Source organism: Gossypium raimondii, chromosome 10, assembly GCF_025698545.1.
Source record: "Gossypium raimondii isolate GPD5lz chromosome 10, ASM2569854v1, whole genome shotgun sequence".
NCBI lineage: Eukaryota > Viridiplantae > Streptophyta > Magnoliopsida > Malvales > Malvaceae > Gossypium > Gossypium raimondii.
Window position 1 is genome coordinate 49,531,398 of NC_068574.1, and position 19,960 is coordinate 49,551,357.

At 32.7% G+C, this 19,960-nt stretch overlaps 1 protein-coding gene, 1 non-coding gene and 2 pseudogenes across 2 annotated transcripts; all 4 read right to left on the minus strand.

Annotated features, from left to right (window-relative positions):
- Positions 1 to 1,916: 1,916 nt before the first annotated feature.
- Positions 1,917 to 4,526, minus strand: LOC105776956 (40S ribosomal protein S26-3). The gene is made up of 5 exons (XM_012599945.2): positions 4,362 to 4,526; positions 4,165 to 4,257; positions 3,981 to 4,065; positions 3,759 to 3,892; positions 1,917 to 2,206 (listed from the first exon to the last, which is right to left on the minus strand). The coding sequence occupies exons 1-5, from the start codon at positions 4,362 to 4,364 to the stop codon at positions 2,135 to 2,137; spliced, it is 387 nt and encodes a 128-aa protein (XP_012455399.1). The 5' UTR covers positions 4,365 to 4,526; the 3' UTR covers positions 1,917 to 2,134.
- On the minus strand, positions 2,873 to 2,978 carry LOC128034391 (small nucleolar RNA snoR99). The gene has a single exon (XR_008190516.1). It is a non-coding gene; the product is annotated as a small nucleolar RNA snoR99 (small nucleolar RNA).
- Positions 4,527 to 13,045: 8,519 nt separating the features above from the next.
- Positions 13,046 to 14,766, minus strand: LOC105775040 (probable methyltransferase TCM_000331; annotated as a pseudogene).
- Positions 14,767 to 18,168: 3,402 nt separating this feature from the next.
- Positions 18,169 to 19,703, minus strand: LOC105778275 (probable methyltransferase TCM_000331; annotated as a pseudogene).
- Between the last annotated feature and the right edge of the window lie 257 nt (positions 19,704 to 19,960).

A 19,960-nucleotide genomic window follows, 5' to 3' on the forward strand; every position in this document is an offset into this window, starting at 1 on the left:
ATTTATGGGTGATTCTTAGTGCCACACCTGATTTCAATTGCCTTTCAGTCACACCACTAAATTTGGTTCCCTGAAAAGCTTCTAAGCCTGCACTGAAAGAATGTGTACATGTACGGAGTTCAGAGTGCTACAGGAACTGATAGCGATGCATGTATGAGATCGTATCTGTTACTCTCTACACCAATATATACATCATGGCATTCTTTTATAATGATGGTTTACCGTCTTTGTAAGAACATCTGCTAAATTGTGGCAATTGTTTGTACGAGCACAAGTGATTCAAGTACAATCTACCTTAACCCTTATGTAATTACGGCTTCACTCTAGTGCTCAGATTGAATCATGGAAATATTAATTTTGGCAGAGCAATGGTGCAGGGACTGGTTCTGAAACGGAATTTGGAAGAAAGAGAGCCGGGATTACTGCCTTCCGGATTTATCAACTTCGATGACATCCCTCACAAGGGTCTTTTCCACCCAAACATGTTAGAAGTATGTGAACTGCTTCTAAATCAAGCGGCTATTTTACTGTCTAATCCAAAAAAAATTAATATTTATAAAAATATTCACCAAATTACCTGAAATAAATAATAAAATTGGGTTAAGGAAGATGGCCGGCACTACTATTTTTTCTATTAAAAAATAATTTTTGGAGTTTTATACACTAAATGGCCGGCAGTGATGTATTTAAAAATTTTTTTTTTTGGGTGCTGGCACACTGATGCCGGCGCCATCTGATTAAAAAAATATTTTTTTTGGGGTGTGGTGTCAGCCAACGAAGGACTAAGATCACCCAACAAAAGAGATTGGTAATATTGCAACATAACCCCTCGTTGTTTTCTCATCTTTTTTATTTCCCAAGTTTAATTACATATTTTATATTTTAAAATAATATTGAAATACTTAATATTTTTTAATTATTATTGCATCACTTACATTATTATTAAATTTAAAATTAATTTAAAATAACGTGTTAATATTATCATATTTGAATTTTCATGATTTTTTAAATTTTGTTTTATTTCGTTAAATGTAACTTGATTGTTGTTAAACTCAAGTATAAATAATAAATTAAGCCTAAAAATTATATTGATTTTTAAATGTAATGATAATCTTTTGGAGGTGGTTTTGATAAAAGTTGTTAAAGTTATCTTATTTTAATATATTATTTAAGAACTTCAAATGAAAGTATTTTAAAACTATTTATTAATTTTAATATTAAATTTTATAATTGTAAAATATATTAAAATGCACAATTAATATGCACAATTAAATTATATTTTTTATAAAATTAGAATATGTTTCAATGATTTTTATATTTTATAATAATTCAAATAAACATTGCTAAATTATTTTTTATTTTAAAAGATAACGAGTAATATATTTATAAAATATGTAATTGATATATTTTAAATTAATAATAATGTGAGTGATGCAATAATAATTAAAAACATAATAAGTAGTTTTAAAATATGAATCTGAGAAACAAATAGGGATTATGTTGCAATATTCTTATTATCTTTTGTTTAAGTGATTTTGGCAATTTGTTGACTAGCACTACACCTAAAAATTTATTTTGGTTGACTAGCACTACACCCAAAAAATTATTTTTTAATCAAATAAAAGATACCGACCAACCAGTTAAAATTTTTTTAAATTTTACATGGGTCCAACCATCTAATATTCAAAACCTCAAAAATTATTTTTTAATAAAAAATAATAATGCTGACCATCTAGTTCCATAACCTAACTTTACTGTTGATAAATATTTTTAAATCAGAATTATTTTTGTAAATATTATTTTTTTTGGGGTCAAATGGGTAAAATAGCCGAATCAAGCTCTTTGCTTTCCAACTATGATTCATCATCAGCCCAGACTAATGGAAAAACAAGTTTTATGTAAAATAATGAGCAATATGTCTCAAAGATGTGAAGATTATTTTGAATAAAATAAGCAACTAAATAGAAATTATGAGATTCCAACCAGTATTCTCAACCATTCATAGCTTGTCAAATGCGATCAAACTTTTAACTAATCAAAAACCTTCCTACACAAATCCAACTTTTCTCAAAATTAAAGCAGCCCCATTCAAAGCAAATACAAAAATAGAAATTTATCTTTAACTTTGGGGGCCTTAAGGACGGGCAGGAACGGCAACACCTGGACGAGGAGCTTGACCAGGCTGACCAGGCTTTGGCATATCATCCTGAACGAATAAATCACATACATAAATAATGAAGCTTCTGAATGTAGCAAAAATGGAAGAAATATGAAAATAAAACAATAAAACACAGAATAGGTAGAGTTATCACAGATGCAAGCCTCTGATAAATATGAAGGCGCTATACAGTAGAGTTTAGGAGTTCATTGCTATAACAAAAAAGAAAAACAAAGCAATTGCACATATATTTCCACAACCAAACACTGCAATTGTCAACAATAGATAGCGTACTTTCCAAGCACATTTGTCTAAGCACAAAAGCTTATTTTTTCCTTCTTGTTGAGATAAAAAATCTTCTGTAACAAAGTACGCATTATTTAGACTTAACAAAGAACCCCTACACCTACAGATACCACCTATATAAGAAACCTTTTTCTATACTATAGTGATCAGCTTACAACTGTAAAATGGTACATGACAGTGAATTAGATGATGTTAGATATATGAGGGACCACTGGACCCGTTCATTTTTAAAACACTTAAAAGATTTCATCTTGAGGGGCAGATGGGTCCCTAAAGAAATGCCAAGCATCACAAGAAAGATTCTGAGTAATCACAATCTGATAAGTAGAGGGATTCTAGGTTTCAGGAATAGCGAAATTCTATCATCCCTCTGGATGACCTCCACAAAACATTTAATTGGGTTCCTAGCAATATACCATCCATCCCATAATGATGGATAAGCCACCAAAAAGGCCACTGACTAAGTGGTGTAGATGGTTATTGACTACGAGGGACTTGTTCATCCCTAAAGCACTTAAAAATTCTGCAGAAGGAACATACATAAGTCCCTAAAGACTTGCATCATAAATAGTAGAGAGAATCATTTTAATGATGGTCACGGATCAATCAGCAAAATGTAGCCAAAATTCCACCAGTCCAATGGAGGACTTCTGCATCTAGGTTCCTAGGAATATTCCATCCCAATATGATCAATAAGCCACCAAAAAAGGCCACTAAGTGGTTTAGATACGAGGGACTTGTCCAACCCTAAAGCACTTAAAGGTTCTGCAGAAGAGGCAGACGTAAGTCCCTAAAGACTTGCATCATACATAATACAGGGAATCATTTAATGATGGTTATATATCACAATCAACAAAAATGTTGCCAAAATTCTATCAATCAGCTCCGTATGAATTCTGTATATAAGAGCTAGTTATATTAGATTCAAGGAATTTTGCATCCCAAAATGATCATAAACCAATCACTAAGGCATTGAACGGTGATCCAGACATCTATTGAAAACTTCTGCTCAAGCAGAAGACTAGCAGCCATTGAAGAAATTTCCAAAAATACCCTTCAGTTATTCTTTATAAGATAATTAAAAAAAGAACCACTCTAGGGATGGTCATAGGTCACAAACCCTATGGAGGAGTTCAATAGCTAAAATTCTATTAACAGCACCCCCACTCTATGGCAAAAATAAAATAACCTTAAAATCCAACATGGCAAGAAGAACAGCATTTCATTCACAATACAATACATGGATAGTTGACAGTGAAAAGCATCTCTAATCATGGGTTACAAAAAGATATACCCTGCGCCTGATGAAGCGTTGAGGTGGATCACGGTTCCTCCTGTCAGTGCGAGACCGGACCCTCACAACGTGGGAGTGGATAGCACATGAAACACAGTATTGCATCTTCACATAAAGCTTAGGCAGAGTGTAGGCTACATACAATTAATCAAACAATAAATCCAAATGTATGTACTAGAATGAGAAAATTAGCATATAATTAGGAAATCAAATGATAATTACTGTCATAGACGCAAGCTTCCTGGACATCCCTCACAGCAGCTTGCTCCACAATGTTCCTCACAAGAAACCTTTTGATCGACTTATCCTTTAATAATTCCAAAGAAACAAAAAACAAATGAAAATTAAAATCCTTCAGAGAAAAAAAAACCTCAAAGAACCAGATGGAAATACAAATGTAAAGTACCTTAGGGCAGCATTTGCCACAGTTAGAGCAGCGGATGAACTTCACGTGGCCACGGCCATGTTTGTTGCGGCCACCATTCCTACGCTTGAAAGTCTACAAAAAGAAATAATCGATCCAGTGTGATCAAAATTGTGAGCAACATTTAAGTTTTGATAAATACCCAGATGTGGAAATAGAGATGAAATGAAGATTCGGACCATGATTTGAGGATAAAGTGTAGATGTTGAGGCTCTCTGCTTCTGCCGCCGAGTGACGAGGGTTCACTGAGAGGAAGATTGGGTCTTATAGAAGACAATGTTTCTTTTATACTTGGCTCTGTGTCACTGAAACCCTAGAAATTTCATCATTTACACACCCTCCTACTTTTTTGTTTAGGTTTTATTAAATAAGGTTAAATTCTGATTTTAATCCCTATAATATACTTAACTTGAGATTTAATCCCTGTATTATTTTTGGTACAATGATAATTTGAACCTAGATTATTCCTAGAGTAGCACAACTTAGGTTCTTAATCCTTTTATTTTAACTTGCATAATTTAATCCTTTTAATATTACGTTTTTTAGTTTAGATCACCAATACTGTTAAAAAAATGTTAAATGACTAATGTGAATTAAAAAAAAGTGTAAACTAAATCCAAGGTCATTAAAATATTAGAAAGTTAACGTTTTAACCATTCAATTTCAGAAAGTTTCAAAATGGTCATTAAATTATTCAAAAGTTTTCATTTAAGTCACTGTATTGTTAAAATCGTTATTGTATGGCCTTCTCCGTTCATACTGCCTGTACTAATCGAAAATTATTCTTCCTTATCTTTTATAGTGCTTTTTTTTATGGCACAACTTTGAACATCACGAATCTGTGAACTAAAATCCAAACAATTTTCTTATCTATCTCGGACACTGATCGTTAGATCAACTTGAATCTAAAGTATATTTTTCTACAAACCGATGAGTACTGATTCACCATACAGATCAACGAATCATTACTAGAGCTCACTAGCTAGACTTAAATAAATAAAAAATCTTAATCCCCCATTGATTTAAATAAAAATTTTTGAATAGTTCAATGATTTAAACAAAAATTTTCAAATCATTCAATGACCATTTTATAATTTTTAAAGTTAAATGACCAAAATATAAATTAACTAATAATTTAATGTTTTTGAATGTAATTTACTCATACAAAAAAAAGTAAACCAAGATATCATATCATTTGGAATGTGAAATTATGATTATCAAAATATTTTTAAAGAAATATTGGAATAGTTGTTTTCCATTAACCATATTAAAAAACCAACCTAGTCTTGTGAATTGGACATTTTTTTTTTAAATTTTAGTCCTATCATGTTTTGCGCCAAGTTAATTATTTGTTTGTATCAAAAATTTAAAGATTAAAGCTAGATTTTCATAATTGAATCGGTGGTTGAACTGGTAGACTATTGATTATATGATTCGATTAAATAAATTATTAAAAGATTATAAAAAATTGATTCATTCAATTTTTAGCTTGGTTCATCCGGTCCATACAAATTCACAAGTCAACCGGTTTGATACCTCTCTCCAGATCAGTACCCCAACCATTTTGATCTGGTTCAAAGAACCATGACTCTAAGTTTCTATACAATTTGTACATTTGGAATTTAGTCTTCCTACTTTTATTTTCAAGAATTTAATTCCTTTTTTGGATTTAAAAATTTGCTTTCATATTATATATAACCACATAACATTTTAATTGAAAAGTTAACAACATTAACTATTTGAACTAGTTAATAATATTATAAAAATATAGAGAGCAAATTATATTAAAAATAAAAGTATAAGGATTAAATTTTAAATTTAAACATATTAGAGAGATTAAAATTGCAAATTATCTATTTTTTATAAAAATACAAAAAAGAAAAGAGTATAGTGGAGTTTTTTACATAAATAATACAAAATAAATAAATACCAGAATAGGATAAGGGGATTAATATTCACGAAACTAGCCAAAATCAACAGTGCATACCTGGTGCCACCTGACCAATCGGCGGCACTCATATTTAAAATTAAAAATACGAGTTTTTTTACAAAATACAAGTAAAAGACGAAAAAAATATTTTTTATTGGTGTTGCCTATGTGTCAAGCGGCACCCTATTATTTTTTAATAAAATATAATTTTTTTAAGTTAAAAAAAATCAGATATGATAAAATTTATCGGGTATAAGAACCCGGGCCTATATCTTTTTGAACCGATGTAGCTCCACCTCATACCCTAAACCATTACAACATGTTACGTGTCGTTTGGAAAACTCTAAACATATGGAAAAAATGAGTAAGATAATTACCCATCTTGACAACTTGTCTTCGCCAATCCACATTTCTGAATTCCTTGTGGAAGTTCACCGTAATGTACCTGATGCAGTAGATGGATCTCTACGAAACACCCACACTCCTAATTTCGGCTTCTAGCCCCTTTGATCTATTAGATATAATGCAAACATTATCTTGAGTTACAACATATCTCCGCAAGTTCTCCACGAAAAATTGCCATGACTCCGACTTCTCTCCTTCGACAATAACAAAAGCCATAGATAGAATGTTTCGGTTCCCATCTTGTGCAACTGTAATGAGGAGGATCTGTGTATATTTCTCGCACAACCAGGTCTCATCAACTTGCATAAGTGGCTTACATTGGGGAAAAGCCTAAATGCATAGATCAAATGTCCAAAACATACAGTGAAAAGTTCTTTTCCCCGGATGTAGTTAGTTGTCCCAATCGCGATAAGGCAATGTCTGCAACTCAACGATAGTCCCTGGAACATACTCTCGCATTGCGGCAATCCACCCTTGGAGTTCGTTGTACGAGACATCCCAATCTCCGTACAACTGATCCATGGCCATCTGTTTTGTCAACCATGCTTTTGGTATGAAACTCGGTAGTGGAACTGTTCTTGCATTTTGGCAATCAACATCGATACAACAATGGTGGGGTCGTCTTTAACCATTGCCGATACACAGTTGCAGATGGTTTTTAAATCAAGCTTGCGATGGTCTTGCGTCATACGAGCAAAAGTGCATGTATGAGGCCCAACATAATTCTGTATCTCCCACTACTGGGACCTCTGGATAAATGCAGCTCGTACCCGTCACTTGCACCCTTCTGTCAACTTCCAACACTCACTAACATAGATCGTTGGTTTAGAGTCAGCCACCCTGTAGTCGACAGACACCTTCAAACTATAGCGCTTGATGGCATCAACATACTCGTCTTTGCTTGCGAATCTTTGACCCATGAACAACTCTGCCAGGATCTTTTAACATCAAGTAAGTAGGTATGATGTCCAGGTACTCGGGAACTCGAAAGCATGCATCGTATCAAGATCGACAATCGACATATGAGCCTCGAGATCATTGTGTATGATGATGCCACAACTCAGGTTTCCGTGACTGACGGGTCATATATGCAACAGGCTGTCAAACGGCACTGACTTGACAGCCTGTTGCGGATATGACTTGTCGGTCATGAGCCCGGGTTCCTATACCCAATAAATTTTATCAAATCAGATTTATTTTCAACTTAAAAAATTATATTTTATTAAAAATAATAGGGTGTTGCTTAACACATTAGGAGCACCAATAAAAAAATAATTTCTTTCATCTTTTACTCGTATACTGTTAAAAAACTCATATTTTTAATTTTAAATATGAATGCCGCCAATTGGTCAGGCTGCACCAAAAAAAATATTTTTTTAAAAAGTAAAGCAGTGTCGCTTGAAAGTATGTACTGTTGATTTTGCCTAGTTTCGTGAATATTAATCCCCTTATCCTATTATGGTATTTATTTATTTTATATTATTTATGTAAAAAAAACGAGTATAGTGTGATCCATGTGTCAGCTGGAGGAATGAGAGATGGAAGAGAGGCTCTCTTCTTTTTCTACCTTTCTCTAAGCTACAGATGACTAGAGTTCTAATAATATCTTCTCCCTTAACTAAATTACATACGATTCTTTGCCCTTTAAGGGTGAATCGTCCTCAAACGTCAAACCCAAATCTTGTATCAATAGTTGTCTTCTCTCTTAAGTCAACCACATACGACTTTTTATCCTCTAAAGGTAAAATATCCTTAAACCCAAATATTGTATCATGAGTATTTATATGTGAGGTTGATTACCCCTTTTGGCATTAGATCTTGACACATGTATATGGTTATCTTGTGTAGTTAGCTTCTTAGGAAACATGACAATTTTTTTAACTAGATAGTGATTAGACTAATTGATTTGATGATTTAGTTTTGATTAGATTGATGTAGACTTGATGAGACCTCATGATGAGATTGTTGGAACATTTTCAAATATTTATAGTATTCTAATAACTATAAATGAATGAGTGTAATTAATCAAATGATAAATCTTTCGGTCATTAGTCAAAAGTTATATCATTTGATTTTGAAAAGAATTATAACTATTCAAACAATATTACTTGAATAGTTATAAAATTAGATGAATAATCATTATTTTTATTTATTCGAAAGACACCTATTGAAAGATGTCTCTATGAAGAGAAATGAAAATTCCTATAAATAGAAATGAGATTTCATTTGAAAATCACACCAACAAATTCTAAATTTTTTATTTCTTTCCTCTATTTTCTAATATTATTAGATTATTCTATAAAGTATTACTGTAGAAACCCTTTGTAGAAATTGAGTTTCTTATTATCCATTGTTCAATGCTTAGTGGGCTATTCTAATCAGTGCAAAACACAAACAGTCATTGGCTTTATTGTATCCTCGAGGTTAAATTGTTTGAAACTCTTTTGCACATCAAAAATTGGTGGGAGCGAATATAACCTTCAAAATAGTGGCTTGATACACACCTTGGAGCCTTGTTCTATTTCTTCCTTTTCTATTCGAGTTTTGTTTGTGTGTTCAAGATTTTCCTCACCGGAGATTTATACTAACAGAGATAGGTTAGAAATATTCTACATGTCAAATAGACGTGTTGGCTATGACCATAGTCAATGACATTTCGTCCATGGGCAGGGTTGTGGTTAGGGGAGGTATGCATAACAATCGCCTTCAAGTGAGAGAATGTTGGAATCTAAGACCTTCATGACTATATAAAAGATTAATAATTTATTATTTAAGAATATTAATTATAACACCTATTATCCAAACTGTTACCAATCCCATATAAGATATACTACATTCGATATCATAGGCATATTTCGATTTCATTTTAGTTTACATTGCACATTATTTAACATAAATTCATTTAGCAATGCATTGCTTTCACACAAGTTCATAGTTAGTTTTCCTCAATTTTGACCAACAAATTAATACATTTTACTATTATTGAGCAAAGTATATATGCGAGTCCTATGAGAACTTACCTTCAAGCAAGAAAAAATAGAAGAAAAGCTCGTTTTCCCTTTTCAACTCAAGACTTCTCTTATCCATAGATTGGAGAGCCTTTCTCAAGCTTTTTTTTCTTACAAAAAAAAACACATAATAAATGCACAATATATTTCATATAAATACCACACATAATGGTCTGATGGTTACTAAATTAACTATAATTACGACAAAGGCAAGCGCACCTATCGAACAATAGTATAGCTATGGTGAGAAGGTAATTATTGTTTTTCTATTATTTAGCCGATAAATTGAAGGAATTGTTATAATCTAAATTTACTAATCTAAATTAACTAAGAACGCGACAGAGAGTGAATTGGGAAAAATAAATGAAGATAACCAATGAGATAGACAATACCTAGGAAAAAATCCATCTAGACTTCACTTATTAACCTAAATTTGAATTAAACGATTTATTCACTTGTGCCTTGGTCCGTAGAAATCCCTAAATTATGTTAATATCTCTTTCGAGAGTAAGAACAACTGACTCTAGGTTGATTAATTGAAATCTCTTTCTAATTAAAACTCCTATTGTCGCATTAACTCGATCTATGAATTCCCCTATTAGATTTGACTTTAATTCGGTAGATTTATGTCGTCCTATTTCTAGGATTGCATGCAACTCCACTCAATTATGCTAGATCTACTCTTAAACAGGGACTTTTGCTCCACTGAAATAAGCACATTAAACTTGAATCAATATATCAGAAATATTAAAACAAGAAATAAGCATACATAATTGAGAACAAGAATCAAGTATTTATCATGTAATTCAGAAATCAAATAATAAGATTCATCATAGGTCTCATCTTTCCTAGGTATCTAGGGAATTTAGTTCATAATTTGGAATAAAACCATCTTAAAGTTAGGATAACAACAAGACATAAAGAAACCCAATAAAACTTCTAAGGAAATTGAATGAAGATCTTCAATCTTGAAGGAGATCCGCTTTTGATTTGAATCCAGTGGCTTTCTTCGAGTCTTTTCTGCATTCTTCCTTGTGTGTCCCCTTAGGTCCTCTTCTAATATGTATTTATAAACTTTAGAATGCTTAGAAACCCTAAAAATTGAGTTTTTTCGCGTAAAAGAGAAGCAAGTTGCAAAATTGACACGGGCTGGCACATGGACGTGTGCCCAGCCTGTGTGGCTCACACGGGCATGTGGCCAGTACGTGTGAGTGTGGCCAACCTGTGTGGAAATGCCCAGGCCGTGTGGATACTGAAAATAACTCTTTTTGTTCGATTTTGGCTTGTTTTTTGCTCCTTTCGTTCCCCTATGCTCACCTAAGTATAGAAACATGAATTTAAAGGATTAGAAGCATAAAATTCACTAATTTACATGATAAATAATCCAAAAATGCATCAAAAATGAGATTCAAAACATGTTACTTTTATGGCTTATCATGGTCATATTAATGGCTTTGACAACCAAATGAGCACTTAAAAGTAAAAAGATGAATTTAAAGGATCAAATTCACTAATTTAATGATAAATCATCCAAAAACAGATCAAGAATGAGATTAAAAACATGTTACTTTTATGTCTTATCATGGTCATATTAATGGCTTTGACAACCAAATGAGCACTTAAAAGTAAAAAGATGATAAAAATCTTCAAACTCTTATCTTTCTCAACACTTTCTTTCACTAGAACTCTTTCTCTCTCAACATAAGTTAAAATCTAACTTGTAGGTGATGAAGATGATGATGAAGATGGCTTAAATGTGGCTTGTGTGTAATCGATTTGCATGAAAATGAAAGAAAGGTGATGGTAATTTAAAGAGATTTGAGGAGGAAAATCAAAAGTGAAGACAAACTTTTTCTTGTTTGCTCTTATGTTAGCCGATAATGGAGAAGAAAAGATAGGGTTTTAACCTCTTTTTTCAATATTTAGGTATTTTAAAAATACCAACAATGTAGGTTAAAAGGTTAAACCAATTCAAATGGGTGGTGCAAATTTATTTCCATTATTAAATTTGGTTTCCAATGTTAAAACATCTTCTCGGTAAAATCTAAACTGTCTGCTCCAAATGAAGTAAATTTTTTCTTTTAAAAATTAGATGTAAGACGGGTGGGGCGAATTTTTTCATAATGAATTTGGAGCAGTTATGGTTATTGGTTGCCCCACCCCAACCCACTTCACTATATGAAATTATTCTTTTATCATTGTATATATAAATTAGTGAAAAAGATAAGTATGTAATAACATAATATAAAAAAATCCATATATTTTATGTTTATATATTTACTTGACTTAAAAAGATTGAAAATATTAAAGTTATGTAACAAATTTAAATAGAAGTGGAGAAGGGATGGATGTATCTAACATTTATGGAGGTGATAGTGATTTTCAAGATTATACATCTATAGTGAAGAAAGATGGATGGTGAAGTACTAACTGTGAAATGGTGATGGATTTAACAATATTTACCCCCGATCCATTGCCATCCTTAATCTCATCATTACGAATACTTATAAACACTAATATTTTAACATCATTAGATGCCAAATGAAAAATATGTTGTAAAATTATCATTTTGCCTCTTAAAACTCTGAAAATGAGTCGTACTAATTGATGACTTTTTTAAAATCCAAATTCAAATAGATTTATATAAATTAAAAAATTTTGCATTGAAATATAGATTTGAACCAATGTGATTTTAAAAGTGGGAAATTCGAACCCCATGTTGTATATATAAATGGGACATTGTTACTCGTTAGAAGTGGAAATTTTGAACCCAAGTAAATTTGAAGCCAATGTGGATGATGGTGGTGATTGAATTTGCGTAGGCTAATATTTGATAAAACTTAGTTTTATATGTTCAGTAAGTTAGTATGAGATAATCTTGTGGTTGATTGTATACATAATTTTCTCTTCTTATTTATTTTTAATTTATATGGAATGATGGATTGTTATGCTGAAATGATTTTTTTAATATATGGAATGGATTTATTTCCTTATTTGTGTTGGATTTGTTGAATGATAGGTTTTATTTGTGAATTTTATTTTATTAGTATTTTATATTTAAAATTGATTTTATATTATATATATATTAAATATATTTTTTAAAAATAACGTTAAACCCATAACGATAGATCGAAATAGATCAATACTAAGTTTTAGTAAAAATTCAGTACGAACGAAGGTAATCTGGCACAAAAGAAAGGTAGGCAGCAATAAAGACAAGGAAAAAGCCGACAAAAGCGGTTGGAGATGTGAATGGTACCGGCCCTAAGGTCGAGCAGCAGCTCAGAGAGAAAAGGTTGCTCAGCTTTTATCGCAGAGATTCAATACATAATATTTTTGGTTAATTCCAATTAGGTCCTGTTTCATCTAATGGTATAATTCACTTTTAGTCTCTCTGACCTCATTTTAATTATGATTTAATCTGATTTTTCAATTCTAAATAACAAAATATTTTCCATGTTACTTTCTATAAATTAACTAATCACTTTTCCACCCTTTTCCTGATCAAATAAAACTGAAATAAATCCTCCAATAATCGTTTCTTTATTATCAATTCCCTAATAAACTACTTCTTTGTCAATGAAACCACAATGGTAGTCAGCTTGTGGAACTTTGAATTACCAAGACCATCAGCTACATGAGTTGCATACCTTTTGAATAACTTGTCAATTACAGCATCTCCAAAATGACTGCTGAGAAGTGGCTCTGAAATAGCTCTCACACCATTTGCAGTCTTCTTCCCCATTTCCAGATAAACGTTGAAATCCAAGTCTTGGTTATGGAGCTGCTCTTCTCTATTTAATACAGCCGAGGGGTTGGCTTCAAAAACTTGGAGCCTCTTGATATCAAACGATCCTTCTCTCTCAACAATCTCAGCTATTTCTTCTTTGCAAGGTGTGTAGTGAGGAACGTTGAATGAATCCACATCTGCTTCTTGTACTACTCCCTACAATTAATTAAATTAGGTGACGAAATATAACTTCAAGTACCACCTAGGTTAAAAAAAAAGGTATCAACTATGTACATTTAGACAAATTCAATAATAAGATATATATTAACCCATATATATAGTTCACAAAAAACATGTTTTCATTGTTTTTATAGCTTCAATTATTGAAAGAGTTGTAAGGAAATATAAGGAAATATAAGGAAATAAATAAATAAATATATAACCTCCACAACCAAGTCAAGAAGGGATTTGGATAGCAGATCCCAACCATAATCTCTTTTGAGGGATTTGGATTTTTCCTACCGACACAGGTTAGTACCATACACCCTTGGGGCATTATTTCTTCGGAGCGCAAGCTTAGAAAATTTGTGAAGTCTTTCTGAAATTGGTCTGCATAAGCTTTGAAAACACTGGGAGGACTTGATCTTGCCATGTATACGTTCCCCTTGTTGTCCTCTAGTCCAACAGGGACCTAATCACATATATTCCAACAATTAAAATAAGGGATAACACCCAAAACAGGTATCTATCTTTTTTGGTTCAATGACTAACCTTTGAGAGCCAATGAATCCCATAGGAAGAATGCACAAAGTGCAAGCTTTTGGTTGGAAAGAGTCTGTGATAGAAAGAACCTGCAACTCCTCCTATAAAACACCTTTCCTGCAACATATCTCCTCTCTCTTTCTTAAGCCTCTCATAGAATCCAGGAATTGACTTAAACACAAAATTGAAGTCATTTTCTGGGAGATCATTTAGAAGCACTTCAAACTCGGGTAACTTCAACTGTTCTTGTTGACATATCCCATGAACGGTGTCTAGAATGTGCCATATAGCCAAGAAGACGTTAGGACCTGAAGAGCAACCCAAGTCTGCCACCTTCATACAAACTGGAGCAATCTTCTTGAATGCATCTGTGATAGATTCTTCAATAATTGGCCTTATTTTCAATATTACTTGTTTCTGAAAGAATATTTAACATAAGGAAGAAGATGAAGATGTTGAAAAAAAGAAAAAGAACATATATAATGGAGAACTGACGAATATTAAAATTACAGCTGAATGAAAGACGGAAAGAGACCTGAAAAGATGAATTATTAGCATAGCTAATTTCATGATCTGCTGCATTCATGCGAAGAATCATTTTTGCATCCATTTTGCTTATTTACTTCAAAAACTTGATATAATGATGCTTTTGTCCATGCTCATTCCTTACAAGAGGGATTTAAATAGCGGTCCGTTACCGAAATAGCGGCCGTTATATAGCGGCACCAAAATAGGTCTTTAACCCTAAACCCTAAACCATAACCTAATCCTAACCCTTAACCCCTAACCCCTAACCCCTAACCCCTAAACCTTATTTAATATATAATTAAAACACACTAATTAATCTAAACCCTAAACTCTAACCTAACACCGAATTTATAAACCCTAAATCCCTAAATCCCTAACTCTTAACATCTAACCCCTAACCCCTAACCCTTAACCCTTAACCCTTAAACCTTAAATCACATTAACCCTTAAGCCAGAATCCCTAACCCATAATCTCTAATTCCATAATCTATAAAACTTAAAATTGTAACTCCTAAACCGGTCTTAAATCCTAAATTAACCATATATATACCCTAACCATATTTATTAAACCCTAAACTATAATGATAATTAAATTAAATATTTTAAAATTAATACTATCTTATCTCTTACAATTATATTTGAAATAATTTAGTATATAAATTAAAAATCAATAGTATTTTAATTTATCCATTTTTAACAAATACTTTACATTATTTTAAATCCCTGAGTATTAGCGGCGCTTACATAAAAACACCACTAAATCCTCGAAAGCTCAGAAAACGGCGTCGTTGGGTTGAAGTATTTTTGCGGTGCTTTCCCAAAAACGCCGCTAAAGACTTGAGCATTAGCGGCGCTTACATAAAAACGCCACTAAATCCTTCTCAGCTCAGAAAACGGCATCGTTGGGGTGAAGTATTTTTGCGGCGCTTTCCCAAAAACGCCGCTAAAGACCTGAGCATTAGTGGCGCTTACATAAAAACGCCACTAAATCCTTCTCAGCTCAGAAAACGGCGTCGTTGGATTGAAGTATTTTTGCGGAGCTTTCCCAAAAACGCCGCTAAAGACCTGAGCATTAGCGGCGCTTACATAAAAACGCCACTAAATCCTTCTCAGCTCAGAAAACGGCGTTGTTGGGCTGAAGTATTTTTGCGGCGCTTTCCCAAAAACGCCGCTAAAGACCTGACCAGTAGCGGCGCTTACATAAAAACGCCACTAAATCCTTCTTAGCTCAGAAAACGGCGTCGTTGGGTTGAAGTATTTTTGCGGCGCTTTCCCAAAAACGCCGCTAAAGACGACGATGAGCGCGCTTACATAAAACGCCACTAAATCCTTCTCATTTTCGAAAAGCGTCGTTGGGCTGAAGTATTTTTGCGGCGCTTTCCCAAAAACGCCGCTAATGCTTATTTTCAGCAGCGTTTTCCATGGAGTGCCGCTAATGATAGATCTTTAGTGGCGTTTTTTATCCAACCGCTGCTAAAAAAGAGGCTAAAAGTCAGTTTTGGTGTAGTGTAGCGGCACTGTCCGAAACTGCTACCGCGAAAACCGCTATTATATTTTATAATAAGTTGTGTGAATTTTTTTTAAAATTCACGACCGCGATACCCGCAATGACCGCAATAGCATCCGTTATGTCCGCAACCGCGATAAACGCAACGCGACCGAAAACGCGGCCTCGACCGCAATTTAAATCCTTGCCTACAACTTGTTTTATCTTGACCTATTAACCACTTAACTCTCATGATTTGGTCAATAAACTTAATATCTTACCTTTGAAATTACATTTGAAAGTACTATTTGATATATAATAATATGATAGACCCCGTCTTCAGACATATGAGATAGACACAAATTTTAATGTCTTGAGACAGTCAAACTTTGAACCAAAAATAATTAAAATAAATTGAAGTTTTTCTCGAGACAAGAAATTCTCTATCTTAAAATTATGACTTCATACTCGCACAACAGGTGAAATTTGTAGGTTACCGAGCTTCATGGTATCATCGTGTAAACACAAACACAACTTAAAATTATAACTACGTCTCCCTCAAAGCGATAGAAAAATAAATCTTTAAACCTTAAAATTTCAACACGCAAGAAAAAGGAAAAAAAATAATTTAGAAGAGATTGGGATGTGGGTGAGTAGAGGATGAAGAAAGAGCATTTATATAGGGAATGGGGCGGGGTATAAAGGGAAAAAATTGATCCCCGAAATCCTGAGTTATAGGTCTCAAAAGCAATCAAGTTGGGTAGGTTGAAATGGCTAGAGAGAAAATGATCATTGCAAAGGGCGTTTTCATCTGACATGACAAATTGAAAGGTGAGGAACTCCCACCAACAATCTAAAAAAAGATTGAGTTGAAAACTCTTTTAAAAAAATTAAGAAAAGATTTCTTGCAAAGGAGAATAACTCAAAGAATACTTTTATTCAAATCAAAGTTGGGTCCCTTTATGGTGGGTGGCGACCCTTTTTTATAAAAGAAGGGAGTTGAAAAAAAGAGTAACAATTCCTTAAAAACTAGCCTAGAAAACGTGGATGACTAGAAAAAACAAATCACTGAAAAGTAACTTAAAAATGTGGATGGCTAAGAAAAAAATCCCTAAAAACTAGCCTAAAAATGCGGGTAGTTAAGAAAGGTAACTCTTTCTTCCTAAGAGACTTGAAAGATAAAAGAAAAAACTAAAGCTTAATTTGGATAGGCGGTGCATTTATCTTCGATGAAGTTAAAAATAGCAGTTGTAGTGAGATTAGTTATTGCAACGATGAGATTGAATATTGTAGCAGTGAGATTAGAAACAGCAGTTGGGTGTGTGTTTGGATTCAAATGCAGCTGTAGTGATGATGTGAGAATAAAAAATGACTATTAAAGACATTAGATTAGAAATTATATATAATAAATGAAAAATAAAAATATTGAAAACCTTTACATCAAAATATGAAAAGTTAAAATAATAAATAATTTTTAATTTTTAATTATAAAAAAATACATATTAAATTTAATATTAATAATATTATTTGAAAATTTTAAATTAAAAAAATAAGATATAAAAGGATAAAAGTAAAAAGTAAAAAGCATGAATGAAATGGTACTTTCCATCTTTCAAATAGAGTTGGAAATTTTCATTACATGTAAAACCTCCAGTAGTGCCACTGATACTACGGCACAATGAGAAGAATCTAGCATGGCAAACAAGTAAAATCCAAACACTCAGTGCGATTGATTCCAAAAAGTCAAATTTTGAACCAAAAATAATTAAAATGAATTGAAGTTTTTCTCGAGACAAGAAATTCTCTATCTTAAAATTATGACTTCATATTTAGACAACAGGTGAAATTTGTAGGTCTGTTCAGAGAGAAAAGGTTGCTCAGCTTTTATCGCAGAGATTCAATACATAATATTTCTGGTTAATTCCAATTAGGTCCTTTTCACCTAATGGTATAACTGCACTTTTACTCTCTGACTTCATTTTAATTATGATTTAATCTGATTTTTCAATTCTAAATAACAAAATATTTTCCATGTTACTTTCTATAAATTAACTAATCACTTTTCCACCCTTTTCCTGATCAAATAAAACTGAAATAAATCCTCCAATAATCGTTTCTTTTTTTATCAATTCCCTAATAAACTACTTCTTTGTCAATGAAACCACAATGGTAGTCAGCTTATGGAACTTTGAATTACTAAGATCATCAGCTACATGAGTTGCAAACCTTTTGAATAACTTGTCAATTACAGCATCTCCAAAATGACTGCTGAGAAGTGGCTCTGAAATAGCTCTCACACCATTTGCAGTCTTCTTCCCCATTTCCAGATAAACGTTGAAATCCAAGTCTTGGTTATGGAGCTGCTCTTCTCTACTTAATACAGCCGAGAGGTTGGCATCAAAAACTTGGAGCCTCTTGATATCAAACGATCCTTCTCTCTCAACAATCTCAGCTATTTCTCCTTTGCAAGGTGTGTAGTGAGGAACGTTGAATGAATCCACATCTGCTTCTTTTACTACTCCCTACAATTAATTAAATTAGGTGACGAAATATAACTTCAAGTACCAACTATAGGTTAAAAAAAAAAAGTATCAACTATGTATTTTAGACAAATTCAATAAGAAGATATATATTAACCCATATATATAATTCACAAAATACATGTTTTCATTGTTTTTATAGCTTCAATTATTGAAAGAGTTGTAAGGAAATATAAGGAAATAAATAAATAAATATATAACCTCCACAACCAAGTCAAGAAGGGATTTGGATAGCAGATCCCAACCATAATCTTCTTTTGAGGGATTTGGATTTTTCCTACCGGTACAGGTTAGTACCATACACCCTTGGGGCATTATTTCTTCGGAGCGCAAGCTTAGAAAATTTGTGAAGTCTTTCTGAAATTGGTCTGCATAAGCTTTGAAAACACTGGGAGGACTTGATCTTGCCATGTATACGTTCCCCTTGTTGTCCTCCAGTCCAACAGGGACCTAATCACATATATTCCAACAATTAAAATAAGGGATAACACCCAAAACAGGTATCTATCTTTTTTGGTTCAATGACTAACCTTTGAGAGCCAATGAATCCCATAGGAAGAATGCACAAAGTGCAAGCTTTTGGTTGGAAAGAGTCTGTGATAGAAAGAACCTGCAACTCCTCCTATAAAACACCTTTCCTGCACTATATCTCCTTTCTCTTTCTTCAGCCTGTCATAGAAACTAGGGACTGATTTAAACACAGAGTTGAAGTCATTCTCTGGGAGATCATTTAGAAACACTTCCAACTCGGGAAATTTCAATTATTCTTCTTGACATATGCCATGGATAGTGTCAATAATGTGCGATGTAGTGATGAAGGTGTTAGGACCTGAAGAGCAACCCAAGTCTGCCACCTTTATATAAATTGGAACAATTTTGTTGAACATATCAGTGATGGATTCTTCAATCATTGGTCTTATTTTCAATATTACTTCTTTCTGAAAAGCATATTTAACATAAACTTATTAGTATGATATATGTTGAGAGAAAAAGGAAAATATGTAATGGAGAAATGATTAATATTGAAATAAGAGACGGAAGAAAGACGGAAAGGAACCTGGGTAACAGGATTATTGGCATAGCTGATTTCATGATATGCTGGGTTCATTCGAAGAACCTTTTCTGTTGCCATTTTGCTTATTTACTTCAAAAACTTTATCCAATCTTTCGTTTATTCATGCTCATTCTCTAGCATACAACTATACATATATATATGGTAACATATCTATATTTATATTTTAAAGTAAAATAAAAATATATCTACTAAAATATGTGGTAAATTATAAATATATATGGTAATATATATGTATGTGTGTGAAACATATGGTAATATATATAGCCTAATGTGGTACTGTATTTGACAAAATTTACAATTTTGGTATTTGAAAG

Bases quoted from the DNA above. Each gene is read 5' to 3' on its own strand.
- LOC105776956 (XM_012599945.2), bottom strand. The intron at 4,066-4,164 runs GTACTTTACATT...GAATTATTAAAG, and splicing joins GTGGCAAATGCTGCCCTAAG to GATAAGTCGATCAAAAGGTT. The intron at 2,207-3,758 runs GTATATCTTTTT...TTATTCGTTCAG, and splicing joins AACGCTTCATCAGGCGCAGG to GATGATATGCCAAAGCCTGG.